This window comes from Dermacentor variabilis, chromosome 11 (genome assembly GCF_050947875.1).
Source record: "Dermacentor variabilis isolate Ectoservices chromosome 11, ASM5094787v1, whole genome shotgun sequence".
In the NCBI taxonomy this organism is placed as follows: Eukaryota; Metazoa; Arthropoda; class Arachnida; order Ixodida; family Ixodidae; genus Dermacentor; species Dermacentor variabilis.
In genome coordinates, this window is record NC_134578.1 from 68,314,143 (window position 1) to 68,328,250 (window position 14,108).

At 45.3% G+C, this 14,108-nt stretch overlaps 1 protein-coding gene across 1 annotated transcript in view; it reads left to right on the forward strand.

The window, feature by feature from the left end:
- LOC142564330 (phosphate-regulating neutral endopeptidase PHEX-like) overlaps positions 1-14,108 on the forward strand; it is a 136,687-nt gene that overhangs the window by 91,711 nt on the left and 30,868 nt on the right. Inside the window, exon 17 of the mRNA XM_075675299.1 lies at positions 11,328-11,476. Coding sequence (XP_075531414.1) covers positions 11,328-11,476 — 149 coding nt within the window. The remainder of the gene's footprint in view (positions 1-11,327; positions 11,477-14,108) is intronic.

The window sequence follows — 14,108 nt, forward strand, 5'->3', positions numbered from 1 at the left end:
CTGTTAGGGGAAGAATAAATCTTGCGGTTGAGTCACTAGATCTCGAGTCGGTCGCAGTAACTGGATGGCAGGGGCACGATGGTAAAGGAGGGGATTGATGAGACGATTGGTTTTGCCCCGCTCGGTTCATTAGCACTAGAGCTAAGGCGTTCGCCCTTTCATTCCCCTCCAATTCCGCATGGCCCGGCATCCACGTAATATGATGGGATTCTTGCAGCCTCGGGCCTAGAATCAGAGCCGCCAGCAGCGGTGTTCGTCCGTTGGTAACGTTACGGCAGGCTTGTTGCGAGTCGGTAATGACATGAGCTTCCCTAAATGCAACGGATCAAACTCACGTAAGGCAGAAGCTACAAGCACTCAGCAATGCGGAGCGATCATAGCATCCATTCATGGAAATTCCCTATAAAACACACAGAACAGCACAAGTTTCAATAAATAACAAGCTCAAAACAAGCATTCAAACCATCTATAAAGCATTGAATAGCCCCCTTCAGCAATTGTAGTGGTGGTCATTCGGTGGGCAATCAGGTTGATAAAGAACGGTGAGAGTCGATAATGGTCGGATAATGTTCGATAAGGTTGATAATGACCGATGAAGATTGATACGGCTTTACGTTGGGCGAATGATGTTCCATACCATTAACAATGGCACCGAGATGTTTGAAGATGAGCAAGTTTCACAACGCTTACGCATTCTTATACAACTCCCAGAGGATTTTCTGCGCGAATTCTCGTTTTGAGCTTGTTCTGTACTGAAATGTATACTGTTCTGCATGTTCTATGCGTGATTGCAAAGAATGTATGTGCTCTTCAATTCAAATTGCTGAGTACATGTAGCCTCTGCTTTAGGTGGGAATCAGCGATCGCATTTTTTGCTTGCTTACAAGGCTATGAACCATTAGAGATCATACTTTCCACTATCTGACGGACACGCAAAATTCCCACCACCGAGAGGCTAACAGCTTCGCTGTAAAATGAGAATTATATGTATTTACGCTTTATGTTTTTCAACTTCAGTGTTTATTTAATGAGTATCTTAACATATCGTATTTCTGACGAAATCACGGTGATGCGCATCAAGTCTCCTTGGCGATCCTGAAATGTAGGAGGCACTTGATGTGTTCTTCAGAAGTCTCCATAGCCACGCGTCTATCTTCGCTGGCTAACCGCCGTGGTGGCGTAGTGGCTTAAGCGTTGCGCTGCTAAAGCCAACAGCGCAGAATTATTTCCCGGACGCCGCGGCTCCATATCGAGGGGGCCATAATGCAAAAACGCCTGCCTACCATGCATTATGTGCACGTTAAAGAGCGCCAGGTGTACGATATTAATCCGAAGTTCCCTGCTACATCATGCATCATTACATATCGGTGTTTTGGAATGTAAAACCTACTTGAAGAAAAGAGCGCTAGGAAGACGCGGACTAAAAGAGGAACATGTATGACGGACAAGGCGTCTTGTACGTCGTACATGTTCCTCTTTTAGTCCGAGTCTTCCTAGCGCTCTTTTCTTCAAGTATGCAAAACCAACTCGCCCACATCAAGCTTCTGCTGCTTCAGCTGTAAAACCCTTGAATTATTTTGTCTTGCGTGATTGTCTTCCGCTAGGGCCCTCGAATGCTGTTCGACTTCTTCCGACTACTATTGCGCACGATGCGAATCACGCATTTGGGCCAGACGTCGAGTCGAATACGTCACGCCGGCGACGCCAATGTCACGAAATATTTGCCCCTATAGAGTTCGGAGCGTTGAACGTGGGCTGCAATAGCAGGGCGCTCAGTCGCTGCCACAGCCCATGCGCACAAGTGTGTGGCGAGAAAGCGATATTTCGTTTGGCGAAAGCGCAAACTCAACACGTCCTCTTCCCTGCCCCCCAACCACTGGCCCGCATACTGCCAGCCAGCCAACCTAGTGTGGATGCTCTCTGATTTAGTAGCTTCAGTCCCCGACAGGACGTGTTCTATTCCAATGCAGACAGCACCAAAGCGCACGAAACGCCGCTGGTTACGCTGACTTCACCAGGCGCTAGACTGAATGAGCACCCATTTTTCAGCCGCGTAGCGAAACTGTCCTGTGCATACGTCATACGATGACATGCACTGAAATGGGGTGCTGTACTAGGGCTTCGGCAGGGCCGGCCACAGGCTCCTGTAGAATATATGAACACTCTAGAAACACAATCACTACGTTCCATATTTCTAAGTCGTTCTTCAAAATCAAGTTTACCTTGACTTTCCCTCACTTCAAAACATTCCAGCCCATGTAAACCTGCATAGCTTCATTTGTAGTGTTCGCGTGAGCTTACCTTTGGTTGTCATCGAGTTCTGAGTGTAGCCTGACTTCAAGCAAACAATCGCATTTCCAAATATATAGGTGCTGGAACCATTACACCTTCCGACATACTCCAGAGCACCTTGAACTTATTGTACCACCATAGCGCTATGTGTTTCATTATGAAAGCATTTCTCTTCCCTTTCCGTATTCTTGTTTTTTCCTGTGTCTCCAGATATCTATTGCCTTCGCTTATTCATACAGATAGGTATTCGCATTCTTTTGCCCAAGGTATTTCCTGGCTCTGTATTAACACAGCATGTTCACTGTTTTTATTGAATACCATAAAACCAGATTTTTTACCGCTAAATTTTCATTTTAAATTATCACATAGTTGTTCAAAGATATCAGCCAGACGTCCTACATCACCTTGCTTGTTAGCAAGCAGCACAATGTCGTCCGCATCAAGCAAATCTGGAAGCTGCCGTTCTACTAATCTACCCGCCTGTTCGTACAAGAAATTAAACCAGATACTACATCCCTCTAGTGGCCCTTCCATCTTACCGTGTACGCCATACACAGCAGTGGGGATAAAGAATAAGAGCGCCTAAGCCTCAGTGTCTTGTTGATATCACCTTTCTTCTCGCTCCTCATCCCTTCCAATTCAACGCAAACGTTATTTTCTAGGTAAGTCCGTCTCAAAATATCTCTGCAGTCACCACCTAAGCTTTCTGCTTCTAGAATATCCCACAAGATACTTCGGTCTACGTTGTCTTAGGCTCCTATATATTCTGAAATAAACACATATAATTGCCTCTTTTCTACTATGGATATTTCAATACACTGAGCAGGAACAACTCAGTTACAGACACCTACCGATTCAGAAGTCGTCCTAAATGTTTCCAGTTGTGAATATGATCTGCGCATGTTGCAGTTTTCATTTGTGCGCCTGAAGTTCTAACCTGTATATTACCAATGTAATTGTCAATGGTCTATATGAGTGAATTCTAAGTTTTTTCTTTCTTAGATTAATATAATAAATTCATTCTACCTTGTCATCAACTGGCTGATATTCGCCTATCTTGTAAGGATTGCCAAACTGCTTTAAACTGAGCTTCCCTAATTTTCGGTCATAGTTCATTAATCAGCCTAATGGGAAACTCGTCTAGCCCTGTGGCTGTCCGCTTAGGAATTTTTTCTTCGGCTTTCCTCCAGTTGAAATTTCTCAGCACCAGCTCCTTTCCGTCTGGTGCTCGCTCATGCTCTTTTTTTCCTCAGAAACTAGCTCGCGATTGCTTGAAATGATTCGGCTGTTACTTTTCGAATGTAATTTAGTGCCATGTCCCCCTTCAGTTTGTTTCCATCTTAGCTGGGATATGTTATTCTAGGGTTCCAGACTTTCTACCTGGTATACTTATGTGGTTCCAAAGTATTCTAGGTGTAACCTCCTCCTTCTCACGTATTTCTGACAACCAACGTTGACTTTCACCTTTTATCTTCGCTTCAACCTGTACTTGAACCATAGATTTTCGTTTCTGCCGCTATATTTACCATTTCCAGTCTAGTTCAACCTTCAGCAACTTCACTTTTTTTGCCTCTCTATGTCCTTGTGATGCTTTCTGTCATTCGGCGATCGCTTCCTTTACCTCCCTGTTCTACCAGCATTTCGGTTTCCTTTTTCGTATAAAAAAACTTGTTGCTTCTGATTCCTAATTTCTCTCGTCATTACACTGAGAAGCTCACTATATGCCTACTCTCTCCTTGGTCATTTCTCGAGTTCTTTCTCAACTCATGCAAGTATATTGTGGTTTGTTCAGCACTTAAATCTGGACTGGCCATTCTTTGCTGCTTGCTCTCTTTCTCAACTACGTATCTCATTTTCGAAACGATGCGTTTAAGGTCAGTCCCTCCGTTGCTATAGCCTCCCTCGTCAATGATAATTTGTCTAAACTTATCATAAATACCTTCTGTCATTAGACAATAATCAGTGGTCGGTTGCCTACTTCTGACATCCCATGTGCTCAGGACATGATATTTTGGCGACGTTTTACGATAATGAGGCCGCGTTGCTCACACAGAGCGAGCACTTACTTCCCGTTGTTGTCATTATAGCCATCTAGATCCTATATGTGGGCATTCATGTCACCCAATAGGATAATTTCAGCATCATTCCCAAAATCCTTGATATCAGAACACAGGCATTCCAATAACTCCTGATCCTCCTCTGTGCAACTACTTTTGGTCCACAAATACGTTACGCACAATCAAGTTTTCGTTCCACTCTTTCTACCTGATAAACAAATACGCTCTTGACATTTTTGAATTTACTCTTTTCCATTTCGCTCCCTGATGGATGAGCATTCCGACTCCCCCTCCCTTTCTTTCCGATTTAGTTCGACTGCACCCTTTCGAAACATAATTCTCAATCACTGGCGGCTCTTCTAAGTCTCTAAAGTGCGTTTCTGTAACCGCATACATACCTACTTGTTCTCTATTTACCTGTCCCGCAATCTCTAACCACTTTTCCTTTCTTCTGCCGCCCTGCATGTTTACGTAACCGATTGCACGCCCAGCTCTCTCCTTCCTTGGTTTCCCCTTGTTTTGTTTTCGACGACAATGCTAGCTTCCCCTAGTGACCTTCTCCACGATAGCCTATGAGTACCTAGCCTTGTGGTAGCCTTGCCGCTTCTGCGCCCTGTTTGAAGGCTAAAAAACATCAGCGAAGCTAAAGAAGCAGAAGTAAGATAAAAGCATGCACAAAAGGAAACATGTTTTCGTTGCTGCCACGGAGCCCTGGAAAAACACGTCCTTCCGCCACAAAACACCACACTATTGATTTCGGGCATTCCAAGCCATTTGGTGGAGGGCATCGCAGTTAGATGGCACTTCACAGCAGCACGGTAAAGAGCGACAGACACCCCAAAAGCTGAGATTCCATCCCGCTTAAGACTGCCGGCACACGTTTTGATGCGAAAGCAGAAAATGTCTCCTGGAGGGAGAACGCCGGCGTCTGTAGCAGCGAAACGACACTTAAATTCCCGTTGCCGTGACGCCACGTCTCGAGCGCACCTCGTCGGATCAGAGCGGGCGAAACAGAACACCTGCTGCCCCAGTAGCGCATCAGGGGTTTTGTAAGGGAATACGGCATCGTGGTGGCCACGTCACTTCCGCCCTCGCACTCAGAAGTCTTTGTAGTCGGCGTCTCCCTCCTCCACGCAAGCTCACACCTGCGTTCTAATTGGGCGTTGCTAAAGCAAAATAAAAAGATTGGCAGTGTCTTAGCTCGGCTATGAACAGTACCGTAACCTAACAGCCGCGATCACTAAAACAGACATCACATGGCAGATAGAAAACGTATTTGTCTTTGAGATTCCGCGTAACAGAAATAATTTTTCTAATATATTCGCATTACAATCCGAAGTTATCATGTCTGCAGCTTGTGGGTAAGTCGTACATATTACAAGTTTTCTGATGCCATTTACGTACTTTGAATAATTCAATTACTTCAGTAACGCATTTGCGCTTGGCGGAAGGCCTAGAAGAATGAGGTTGTGTGCTGAGCTTCCGCCCATGTGCATGTTCGTGAAATATACGTTGCTTGTGGTGGTGGTGCTTGTCTAACGACGGCAAGACTTTCACTGTACGTTCACTTTCACAAGGTAGGAATGGAGGTGCATAGTTCTCAATGTACCCTTAATTGGTTACTACTGCGTAGTATTCTCGGCATGAAGAGGTATCATTGAATACCATTACAATGCTCGTAGGACCTCTCCAACTCACCTAACCAGCTGTTTCTTTTAGAATTGGTCACAAGATACTCAGGTCGCAGACACACCAAATCCGTCTGAAGTCAGCTAAGATCTTGTCTTAAAAAGATGGTGCTATAGTTAACACTATCAAGCAGACTTTTGATGCTTTCCGCGAAAAGCTTTGGCAAGGGGCTGCTTTACCTGATCGCTTACCGCTCACCCGCCTCCCTTGTCATCCTTTAATTTTGCCTTTATCATTTTATGTTCGACATCACTTTTATTGTCTGGGTTATTGTATCTGTTTGACATAAAACTACTTTAGGCTAGCAGTCTCTTTTTTAGTCAATATACCTAAAAGGATTTTCGCAACGAACATACGCGGATCTCGCATAAGAATGCGTTGAGTAATTGGCCCTCGTTATGTTTCTATTACGATCGGCGCATGCAAACATTAGATAACCATGTAGTTTTCGATAAACTAATCTTGCAGAGCTTCGCCAGCGTCTTTTTCCAGCAGCTTCTTTACTGGTGCTTCAGTACAAGTTCAAGAAGAGATACGTTGCACATGAACCACACGAATGATTTAATATACATACGTTCTTAAGCTATAATTCTACTTTACATACTGCTAGAGTAAACAGGAATAAAGACGTTTGCGAGACACCTGCTGAAACTTAATTAGCCTGGACTACACAGAAAGCATCGTCATCATCATGTTTACTTTCAACAGATTGTCAATCAGGGCCTGCTTAATAGGGCGGATGCTAAAGGCAGAAGAAGCATCTCGAACACCTCTGACACTTTACAATTTAGAGGAAAATATTGCATATTCTAAATCAACAGCCATCTAACAGAACATTTTGGCACTATTTCCGCTCCCACAGAATTCGGGCACAGCAGCCTCGTGTTGTGAACGGGCTAAGTCACAAATAAATCAGGCTACCGTACAAACCTCAGACAAGACGGGCCCTTGCCTCAACGTTGGCTTTCAAAAGCAGGCACACTAACCCGGGGCACGACTTCTGGCATTGACTTTATTGCGCAGGCGATGACGTTATTTTGCAGAATAGTAAAAAGATTCAGTAAAGGTTCACCATACCATACCATTAATTGTGTGGGTCATATAGTTTTCACAGAAGAACCGCGCCTACACAGCCGAAAAGGTGGTGTCGCGTCTACTTTTTCTCGTTCTATTTTTACAACATGTATAACAAATAGAGAAAGAGCGAATAGCGTGATTTGCAGTTTGGAGGATGACGCTGAGATAGAAAAGTTATCGGCACTTACTTTCAGGCTAACACAAGTTGTAGAAGTGGCGAGAAAAACTTTGCCTAATTGGTGTACATTCATGCTTAGCAAAACCAACGCAACAGAAATGAGGACAAAAAAAATTAAGTCAGGTTCATACACGCTCAAGCAAAGTGTGTAAATCAAGAATGACAGAAAGCTGATCTAGTTTATCGCGATTCATGACCAAAAAAACTTAGACGTGCAGACATGGACACAAAAATGTCCGAAGATTACGATACTCCCTAATGCGAAATTTGAGCGCAGCTTTATACGTGTTAGTTTTCATTTTGCCATATATTGAGGCAAAGAATTTGAGACCACGATTACCGCACTGACTGACAGGGGGCCAGTGCCGCTAGCGCCTGCGCAGATGGGAACGCTGGCATGAGCCAGATGTGGAAGAAGACGACGAAGGCTCGAGCAGTGGCACGAGCGCGAGGGGCTGCATGGGAATGTCACCGTCAGTAACATCGGACAACGACGACGAACGCGCAAGCAGTGGTCCACGTGCGTTCGCGCGGTTACAGCGACCCAGGAACGGACGCCTACGAGCTGCACTCTGAAATGAATTAAATGAACCGCATACGGAATGCTGTACAGGATTTAGTGCCGATTTTGATAGCCGTTTCTTGTTCTTCGCGCACAGGAAACGCAAGAATTTTCTCATTTCAACATTGCGTGTCGATCGACAAATCCGTATACTCACACAGTTAGTGCCGCTGGCAGCCTTCGGCGACAGCGTGACATCGGTGCTCATCGCTTCCTGTTCTGACACTGCAGACAAGAGAAAATATTGTTTATTTGAGAACTCTGGCGGGAACCCTGGACTATAAAGTGACCTTTACAGCGAAACAGTAAGGGACTAGGTTGCCGTTCTTTTTTTTTGTGTGCGTAGAAGAGATTTGCGTTGACCAAGAAATGGATATAGTTCTGCACATTCGACTCCGTCGCATAGTCTGGACAGCAAACTGGAGAGTGGCGGGTATATTCTCTATAAGTCCAATGTGTGCGCCTCTGTGTTCGCCGATGTGTGCGCCAATGTGTACGTGAACATCGCCTAGCAACATTATCAGCAGTTACGTTCTATCCATGCTATGGGTAGACCGCGTATTCCGCGTATACAGGAAGAGCAGCGTGCCCTCCAAGAAGAACCACGTGAGCAGAAGTGCGAATGTGCGCGCTAAGGCGGCGGGAAGCCGCTAACGCCGAGCACGTGTCGGTTGACGGGCCAGGACAGTTACGTAGCCGCCTTCCATTTAACGAACAGCAGCGTGCCCATGAAGATCGGCGTCAAGACAGATGATCGGATCGTCATTTCAACTGAGTACATCGCGCCAGCTACGCCCAAGAGGCACATTCAGACGTTTCTGGCCGACGTGATCGATTGGGTCACTCCTATTGACTCTATGTCCGTCGTAATTGTAGGCGATTTCAACATCGATCTGACCGGACCGGACAGAAAGTGGTTAGTGTCGTTCCTATTGGATAGGTTCGGCATTCCATGTTATACACATGTCAATATACAAACTAGGCTTCATCCCTCAAGTATAGACTTGACGTTTGTAAAAAATATTTCCAGCACTGTCGTTCAGCCCATGGCCGTCTACCACAGCGACCATAAATTGATTGTCACTATGGTAATGAAATAAAATAAAACACGCTAGAAGCAAGAAGTCACGTGTATGCGTTTTTCTTCAATCAATATAGTAATCACCACACACTACAACAATATAATTATTACTATACACGGCTTCGCTGGTCATCCACCTTCACAGAGTGGAATGGCACTGAATTTTTTTTTATTAGACTTGTTTATTCCTTAGCCGAGACGGGTCGATAGCGTGTAGACGGACTCAGTGGGTACGCTAAACCTAACCATCGGTGGAAGGGAACAATCTTGCTGCGGGTACCTGGTGCATCCTAAAATGTCTTTTTGGGCCACAGAAGCGTTTTACCATTATTCTTTGTGCACAAAGTCCATGGAAATGCACTAATTGCATAACCTTTGTTATCGGTGCGATAATATTAATCAGCGGCAGGCTTCCTGCTGTTGATTGGTATTTTCTTGTTTTCCTGTGATTGAGTCCCCGTGTTTTCCCACCACAACTGCCCCGCTATTGTACTGAGGGCAGACGGTAGCAGATGTAGCCAGCAACAATGGCGTCCAGCGTGGGTGAACTCCCCCACTGCGCAGGTGCGGCGCGCGGTGAAATCACGTGTCCTTTATTTGTCGTACAATCGTTCATTGTCTTTGGATTTCCACTGTATTTCCAGTGGAAATCCGCTGGATTTCGCGCTGGATTTCCACTGGAAGGCACTGGAAGACGCTGGTTCTAGGGATATGATAGGGATAGAAATAGGGATATGAACATATCACAAACGTCAGGGATCAAAAGAGACGACAAGGCTCTTTACGCGTTCATAATTTGCACCGGAAGAACTTTCTTGCGTGTAGAGTAACATTGTGTCAATTTGGAAGCAACTGCATTGTAAAGTGACTGGCGAGAGCAATGGTTGCCGTGTTAAAGTGTCAAATACAATTTCACTAATAGTTGCGTGGTATTCTACAACAAAGAGAGTGAGCTGGTGTTATACGGCTGCTGTGGTTCTTACACATACAATATTTATCATGTGCACAAAAGCGGCCATTTACTCATAGTTAAGTACTAAAGAGCTAGTAAGAGCTGTTCGCCGAAAAAGTATTTGACACGGTATCATCAAACCTACGAAAATATATATATCCAGACTAGTCATACTCCTTCGCTAAAAGTCATGTAACAATGCCCTTCGCTCTTGCGTCATTCTGATATATATCCTTATTAATTGCTGAATCTCTAAATATCATCAGTGTTCAAGTGCTGTTTCTGTAAAAAAAAGTTAGGTTAACCCGACAGGTGAAACATTGATTGCTGTAGCAATTAGACGCATATGCGAAGTAAGGCTAATTGCTTTATCAGCTTCATAAACTGCTGTAATCACTCGCTTTCTAACTAAATTTACAAGCACGTTTGCCCGCGTGCACAGGAAAAAGCGAAAACATCTCACTCGGCGAACCCGCTGTCAAAACGCTGGCGTGATGAAGAGTGCCAACAGCGGCGAGCGAATTCCCCTTTGTGCTGCCAACTAAGCACGACAACACAGCGCACACGACACCATCAGCTGATGGCTATCTCCGGTAGGCTAGCCTTCGAACACTGCGCAAATTGCCTCCTAGATCGGCTGCGCGCGACCGCGCTCAGACGCCGCAGCTGGTGTAGAAGAGGAGTTGGGCACTAATCTGTCCTCTTCCACCTCACTCATATTGCGTGCACATGTCACTGCTACAACTCTTGCGCGCGGCAGATGATGGCGCGCACCCTCCTCGCCTTCATCCCTTACGAGGGCTAAAATGCCCTATCAACCCACCATCCTTCTCGGCTCACCCTCGCCAGCTTTCCCTCAAAGCTATGGCATGCGGCGAGCGGCCGCAATGTTATCGCACTTGTATTTATATTATCGCACTTGTATTTTATATGGAACATTATGACGACGGCGTCGGAGGAAGTTCCCCTGGGGTCTGCTTACAATTCCTATCACAATAAAAGCAACTCGCAACATCTCGCCACAGAGCGATGCTTTTGATGACTATTTTACCAAAGTATGTATTTTCTTAGACTTGGCGAGGAACTTCCAGAACGTGCAAAAAAATGTTTGCACATAAGTGTGTCAAACAGAGCAATTATGTTTCAAAGGCTTCAGATACAGGGTCAAATCCCGGCCAAGGGTTCCAGTTCCACATTGCCAGGGGGACGAAATGCGAAAAGACCCGTGTACTTAGATTTAGGTGCAGGTTAAAGAACCCCAGGTGTTCCAAATTTCCGGAGTCTCCGAATACGGCGTGCCTCATAATGAGATAGTGGTTTTGGCCCGTAAAATGCCTGATTTAGATGCACGGTCATCTAGGGTGACCGAATAATATTCAGAAAGTTGTCCATTTGCAATGGATACTGATGCGGCTGCTGAATTTTTTTCTGTTCGGCAGGTCACGTATGGACGCAACACCATGGAAAATATGATTGGAAACGAGAGGATAAAAAAAAATTGAAGGAGCTACTGCGGTGCTTAAAAATCTCGAAAGACCAAGGCAATCAAGGAAGACTCAAGAATAAAAATCAACAGGATGATTTTGAAGTAAGATATATTTATGGACATGTTTTACAGTATAGAATGCTTATATCATGCTTGAAATTATACTACACAAAAACATTCACAGAGTATGGAAGTTGTGAAGGACACTACAGCTGTGTAAAATTTAATTTATTCTCATTCTTTAATGCAACTCATCACAGATGCTGTGCACTGCCGGCAATGTGCGCGCAAGTAGTTTTAGTATCGTAGCAAATACATTAGTCACTTGCATATACTCGCATTTCAAGAAGCACCACCCCAAAACAGATCAAGAATGCCCTTGCACTTGCTATGGATGACTATATTTTGGCTACGTCAGGAAACAGTTTCGGCGATTAAGAAAATTACCCAAATGATGAAGAATTTTCCACGAGATAATAACTAAAATAGATTACGTTTAAACCGGAAGGTGGATAAACATCGACGCAAAGCAATATCGCCCTATAAGGTAAATTTTTTGTAATAGTAGTAGTTCTGCGAAAGTGCGAAACAGCGAAGAATAATGTGAATTCAAGACATACGAAACATATAATTGCACGCAGTCTATGTATGCAGTTCATATGTGTAGCAGTGTTGTAAAATGGTGTAGGTTTTATCTGTCAACGCATTCCAAGCAGCAGCACGCACATAAAAACCGGCCTGGCACCTCATAAAGATAGTGTTCATGCGAGTTAAGCTAAAAAGGATGGTCGCTGAACAGTGACAAATTAATTGATACCTCGATGTGCCGGAAACTTGAAGCTGAGTTAAATGCATCGACCTGTTCCAGAAATTACGAGAATGAGGAGAACTTAAGCAAGGCACTCGGTTCACCTTAAACACATAGCTGCAACATATGCACAACCATCTCCTTGAAATAAAAACTTTGGCTTTAACGGCATATGAATTGTGGTATATAACTGCTCAGTCTATAATTTTTGCTTATCGTAATGGAAATATTATAGGCTGTATAAAGATGGCACAACTGTCTTTGCTAGAGCAGCTGGTACACAGCTTACCACAGAGCAAGCTCACAACACACTCTGCAGTAAATTCTACATTGACACGTATACTTGTTGAGCTTTCTCCCTAATTGCTTTTCACCGGCTAACAAATGATGAACGTGATCACTTGGCGCAGCATGTGCCTACATGTATTGTGGGTGTCTGAAATTTTATCACTCGTTCTATGCGGTTTGTGCTTTCACAGAACCTTGTGCAATCTGAGTGTATGTGCGACGCGAATTGTATATTGGTTGCTACAGGACACGCCGACACCAGCACTTACGCTGGAAGCTTCGTCGAGGCATGTATAAGTCGACGCGTGTGACTACCAGGTTCGATTTTCGACGATCGCCGACTTTGCTCGCAACTACCGCTGTGTTTGAAGTGTTAGTTGTTTTTCGTGTCGCAAATAACTGCCATTGCCACCACCAGCCCGCCCACCCGTTAGCCTGCGCAACGTCCCAAACAAGACTCAAGAATGACGCGCTCCCGACAACCGTCCGCTTTGCTATCACTGCGGAGAAGCACGCCCCGTCTACCACCGATGACCACACCGGGACATCAGACCACGGGTCTTCGTCGTAAACGCGCCGCGTCCACACCTTCATCGCCGACTACATCGCCGAAACACCGCGGAGATCCCAACGTCCTTTCCGTCACCTTGGCCACGACGCTACTTCTAGCAGAAAACTCTGGCCGTACACAGGACCAGCCCGTGGCCTGTGCGCAAGCCAGATGCGGAAAACTAAAAGCAGCAACCGATTCAGATCCGGTTGCTGCTCGTCGAAATGCCAAAGCTCCTTCACCGCCGATGACGACGTTGAAAGAACGACCTCGCCGATACCGCATCGAAACACGGCCATCCAGACGACGCCTCGAAGGCGAGCATGCGCCGCCTCACAAAAGCCCAAGGTAACGAGGTCACAGCACCGGGAAAACGCGACGAAACCTTGATCGGATGCCGCAGACTAACGGCATCGCAAGGAGAAAAATCCCCGACCTTGACGTGCTCCTCCACGGCTACAAAGAAACCGCTCTAGTGGACGCAAGAGCCGACGACTCCGTCATAAATGTATTATTCGTCGCCCAATTGAAGAAACTCAAGAATGCATGGGACGGCCCTCAAATTCGGACAATTGTAGGACACCTGATAAGGCCGACTGGAATCTGCGCGGCAAGAATTACAGTTCATGACCGGAACTGTCATGTGATGTTCGTTTTCCTCCAACAGTGCTCGCGAGATGTAATTCACGGCATGGACTTCCTAAGCCATCACGGTGCAACCAACTTGAAGTCCAAGTCGCAAGCGCTATCTGAAGACCATGTGATATCGCTGGAGAGCTGCATTAGTCACCATGTCTTTAGTGTGCTTGAAGATCAATATTGTAGCTCTTTGGGCGCGTTAGTCTGATATGACAAAAACTTTTCAGCGCAGAACTAGCTAAACAACAGGTCGCGGGAACCCATCCATTTCAATGGGGGCTAGATGCGAAGACACCCGTTTACTTAGCTTTCCGTGCACGTTAAAGAACCCCAGGTGGTCCAAATTTCAGGAGTCCCCGATTACGGCGTGCATCGTAATCAGAAAGTGGTTTTGGCACGTAATACCCGATAATTTATTTTTAAGCGCACAAACGGATGAGGACCGTGCA